The 5307-nt window shown below is 38.8% G+C and overlaps 1 protein-coding gene across 1 annotated transcript; it reads right to left on the bottom strand.

Moving 5' to 3' along the window:
- Positions 1-894: 894 nt before the first annotated feature.
- LOC135937518 (ankyrin-3-like) lies at positions 895-2715 on the bottom strand. The gene has a single exon (XM_065480670.1). The coding sequence runs from the start codon at positions 2713-2715 to the stop codon at positions 895-897; it is 1821 nt and encodes a 606-aa protein (XP_065336742.1).
- Positions 2716-5307: the final 2592 nt, after the last annotated feature.

The following is a 5307-nucleotide window of genomic DNA, read 5'->3' as shown; positions in this document are numbered from 1 at the left end:
TTCCTCTATTGGCTTTCTGAATAGAAACCTTTCCTCTCATTAAAAAAATTTGTGATTGAACCAAAATTATCCTATCACACAGGCATTAAACAAGGAAGGAAACTGTGCCGCAAGACACTTCTTTAGTGCCGGTTGTTATTTTGCACGTCCAATAAGATGCGATTTTTTTACTTATTTTGTTGATTTGAACACGATGAGCTTTAATTAAAGAGTAATGCGCACCACACCTATCTTAAAGATAATTTTTCAGATTATTCAGGAAATAATTACTTCCCTTGCGTCATTTTCATCAACATCAAATTTGAATTTTCAATTTTGACATGTTCATTTGACCGTGTTTTACTTTCAATCCCTCGTAATCTTCCTGCAACAAGTTTCACTATTTGATGAAAATCAAACCCCATTATTGCTAGGCGTTTTTATCCATTGCAGGCTGTGAGCTTGAAATTCGGCAGCCTATATAGAAATAACTTTTCGACTTTCTTCAAATAAATGGTGGAATGGCATGCAACCCGCGACTGCTCGTCGGCACGGTTTCCATCTCTCTGCATGACGCGTACACGTAATAGAAAAAGGTTTTAAGTGTGATTTATTTTGTGATGCTTTAAATGGATTATGCATTTATGAGCTCAATCCGGCTGGCTTTGTCTGACTGGATAGAGGGTCTTAAATAAACTTTTTGTTTATAAGAAACGTTGCCTGGTTTAATTCCGATGATAGATTGAGAAAATAAACAATTTTTGGAATGCGTTGATGTATTCCTCTTCTTTAATATATATTCCAACACTGCTCCACTATTTAAGAAAATATAAAAAATAATTAAAACAAATGCACTTTATTGTCAAACCTAATGAGAGAAAATAAATAGTCATCATACAGCTTCTCCAGGCTTCTTTAATTTCCAACTCCCAAGGAGAGGAAGTTCCTCTTTTCTTTGTTCTTTCTCGGAACATATACCAAAACCGAACGCTCAAGAAAGTCTTTGGCATATATTTCGGCCCCTTTTTCGACCAAAAATTTGCAAAACTCCAAATCCACCGTTTTCGTCGCCAAGTGAAGGGCAGTGACCCCTCCTAAGGTCGGCTCCCTGACCAGCCCTTCATTTAATCCAATCACGAATTTGGCACTCACGATTTTATTATTACGAGCGCAGAATTGCAGGACATTGTTGTTGCGCTTCGATTTTAAATTCATGTCTGCACCAGCCTTCAACAATTCCTCAGCCACGGCGATGTTTTCCATATAGAGGGCAACGTAAAAGGCCGAGAGTGAGAAAATATTTTTCTCATTCACATTCACTACCTTGGAAACGAAAAAAGGGACGAGTGATTTTCCAAACTTTTTGTTCATTGCGACGTAGTGAAGGACCGTGTTTCGCATCTCCTTACTCAGGGACAAAACATCGAATTTCTCTCCGCATGACAGCCACTGGCACATTTTTAAATCTGCGAAAGCCGCTGCGATGTGAAGGGCATTCGTCCCATCTTTCCCGAGTGAATTCATTATTTTTGGCTCCTTTGAGAGCACGAATTGGACGCCTTCTAAATTGTTTTCCATTATGCAGACGTGGAAAATGTTCATGCCATCGTTTATCGCGTAGAAATCGGCCCCATATATCAGCATTTCCTCTGCCACATCAAAATTTTTGTCTCCCAAAGCGTAGCTTAAAGGAGTGAAGTCATAGAAGTCCTGCTTGTTCATGTCGAGACCCAAGTGGAAAAAATACCGAACTAGCTGAGTTCCATGCCTCTTGTTGTAGCCGACGTGATGCAAAATTGAGGTTTGCCATTTTCCATTCAAAGAATCCGTTCGGACGCCGTTTTCCACGAGCCACCGGCACATTTCTAGATCAGCAAACTCCGCCGCTATGTGAAGTGCGGCTTCACCTCTGATCAGACTTTTATCGAATCCGTGAATGAACTTGACGCAATTCAGCTTGTTGACCAATACGCAATGCAGCAAAAAATTATGGTCTTTTATGTGCAAAGTGGCGCCGAGTCTCAGCAGTTCCGAAGCAATGTCAATATTTTCCTCTGCAAGAGCTGCATCCAAAGGCACAAATCCGCTCTCTGATTTTTTATTTAAGTCTAGTTTCTTTGAGACGAAAAACCGAACTAATTCCAATCCGTGGTTTTTATTTAACGGTGCGCGGTGCAAGGCTGTCCCTAAAAAGCTGTTTGATGATACGTCGATGCCCGCGGCAATCAGCCACTTGCAGACTCTCAGGTCGGCGAACTGAGCTGCCAGGTGAAGGGCATTTCTCCTATTTGAGTCGACCTCTTTAATTAAACTCGGGTTCCACGCGTGAATTATCTGAGCGACGTCGTCAGATCTATTTTGAGTTATACAAAAATGCAAGAGATTATTGTTTGTCTTTTCTCGCAGCTCAAGCAGGATCTGCGCCACCCTGAAGTTTCCCACCCTGACTGCGTAAAAAATCGCTTCCTCGCCATCCACGTCCTTTTGCTTCACGTCTTGTTTCTCCTGGGTTGTGAGGTGCCAGACGATTTCGATTCCGTTTTTCTTGTTCAAGGCCGCGAAGTGAAGAGGCGTCACGCCAAAGTTTGTCCTCACTTCAGCACTTTCTCCACTTTTCAAGAGAGCGAGGCAGCTTTCCAGGTTCTCATCCCTGGCTGCGATCATCAGCAGGGTCAGACCTTTTGTTGTCTTTTCGATGAAGTGAATTATGTTCCGCTCGCTCATGAACGAGTCCATTGTCTTCGCAAAAGAGCTTCTACATTGTAAAACTTTTATATTAACTTTTAAAATCAAATATATTCTTAAAAGTTACCTTCTGTTTAATAACTTTCCTCTTTTTCCGCGTCTATCCACTAAGAGACATCTCTGCAAAAAGGATGGTGCGAGTGGAAAAAAATCCATTTCGTAGCTGTCGTTCTGAAAATATATTTTAATAGTGATATATATTTATTTGTCCTATTTGCTCTTTGGACTGTAAACATGCTATAAGTGTATTGAAAGTATAAATAAAAATCAAGGGCCGGTTGATGTATAATAAATTCAATAAAATATAATATAATGAAGTTTTTTCAAATACTTATCTGTATTTAAGTGGCTGTTCCACCATAATTTATGAATTTTCCGCTGCTCTGTTATTCGTATAAAAAAATTGAATAAAAAAGTAAATTTAAAAATTTGACTTTACTTCCTTTCTTTTGCATTGGATGGCAGTGTGTTCTAGCCGAAGGTGCGTGTTTTTTCCTTTATATTACTATATCGGAGGAATGATAAGAATTGAATGCCAGGGTGTTTTAATCTAATAATTCACGCTGCCGGCTGAGTTATTTGGAAATTGACCTACTAGAGATGCATGCCTCCGGTAATAAAGGTGAGTACGTCTAGACCAGTGGCTAATGTCTAATTATACGGGTTCAATACACTCGAGAGGCTCTGTTTTTACTATAGTCAGAATGCTGGCGTTTGCAGAAAATTTCTTATATATAGAGGTTTTGATAAAAATTAAAATTGTGAAATCCTTTTCTTCGCCTCATCTATATACTGCAGAAATGTCACTTTCAGCTTCCAAATACCTGAAATACATACTGCAGAAGTCGAGAAATAGGGCGCTTCAAATGAGGAATAAAATTCTATCTTCTCAAAGACATCCTCGAGATAATTCTTCTTGAAAAGAGAAAATGAATAATATATATAACAACTTAATTCTTAAATTATCGTTAATTAAGCATAATAATTTGATAATAAGCACTCTATGTTATATATTAAGTATAACTCAACTTGCACATGTGTTTTTTTACACAAAAAGTGTACCACAGCCCTAGTAAAATTACAATTGTTTTTAAAGCAGCACAAATGCAAGAAGTTAATAAAAAGGAAATGGAATTAATTTTGAGGATATTTGTTTGCTGGTTTAAAGTGAAGCTGTATTGTGAATTTGTGAAATATCCCATTTTACCTTTACATGAAATACTATTTTAAAATGGGGAAAAAGCTAAATATTTCCCATGTTGCGCCGTTTAAGTTTTTGAGAAAATCAGTTCCAAAGCTTGCATATGCTAACCAAATATCTCCTTATAATGATTTTTACTTAACCAGAATAGAAATTTCGCTCATTATTTGCACACAATCATAGATGGACAGCAACGAGATAAATCGAAATCAAGCGAAAAAATCATAGACAATAAGCGGTTTAATTTTACGAGAAAATTTGTAAAAATCTGAAATTTAACTGTTCATCGGTCCTGACTTCATTGCAAATTTGTAGAGAGATAATCTGTTGCTAAATTTCACAAACAAAAACCCAAATGAACTATGTATTACTACTTGCTATAGCCAACAATGCAAATATGTACTTGAACAAAAGAGCAACAATAAATGAATGAAAGCACCATAAAAACGATCTTTCACAGTGGTGGACGCTACCGCACTTTGGCGAAATGATGGACTCAAACCATAAAGAAAAGCTAAAGATGGATTTTGGTCTTTACAACATGCTCGGGGGATCCGGGAAAAGTGTGGCAGCTCAAACTGGAACAGGAGAGCTTCGCCTGTTTAAATAAAGTTTCTGAGCAGTCCAAAGAGACAGAAGAAGATTGTACAAAATGGGAAGAATAAATTTCAGACAGCCGCAATTTCTTCTTTAATTTTCTTGTCTTTTTTTTGCTCTCTTTATCCCTGTCTGAGGACCGGAGGACCGGGAAGGGTGCGCACTGCATTAGCACGAATGCTGAAACCGGGGTCCCAATAACACCGCGAACGGATAACATGGGCGCACCAGGCCGCACAGGGACCCAGCCCACTCAAGGGCCACTTGCCTCCGCACCGAGGACTGCATTGAAACGCTAGACATTCGTCCCGTGAAGCCAAATCACGCATGGTGGAAAGGTGCAAACCAGCAAGTAGCGAGTCGGCGCCGGTGCGCCTCCCAGCCCGTTGAGCAATTTGAGCATTTCGAGTCACTAAACTAACCACTTTTTGCCATTTCTGACATTGGGTAGCCAGTATTAGATCTCCGAACTGCTCAAATACCTCTCATTGCTTTGACACTCCTGAGAGTGCCTTAACAATGCGAGCCAACGGGCTGAATTTGGACAAGAAAATTAATTAATAATTGCTTCCGTGGTGAGAAAAAGTATGAAAATTTAATTTTGAGAAGATGAAATATAGTGCTTTTGAGTCTTGATTTTTTTAATTTTTTCTAATTTTGCAGATTTTTTAAAGGGGTCTGTGTTTGGTTTTATTAAAATTCACAAGTTCATAGTAGCGTTAAAAAAATACCGGGACAACGATCGCGAAACTGATTCTGTCTCATGAGGTTAGTTAGTTTGTTTG

Source organism: Cloeon dipterum, chromosome 2 (assembly GCF_949628265.1).
Source record: "Cloeon dipterum chromosome 2, ieCloDipt1.1, whole genome shotgun sequence".
In the NCBI taxonomy this organism is placed as follows: Eukaryota; Metazoa; Arthropoda; class Insecta; order Ephemeroptera; family Baetidae; genus Cloeon; species Cloeon dipterum.
This window is presented reverse-complemented; position numbering and strand designations above follow the sequence as displayed.

What these genes read in the sequence shown, in the direction of transcription:
- LOC135937518 (XM_065480670.1), bottom strand. Translation starts at nt 2,715, where the DNA reads ATGGACTCGTTCATGAGCGAGCGGAACATAATTCACTTCATCGAAAAG.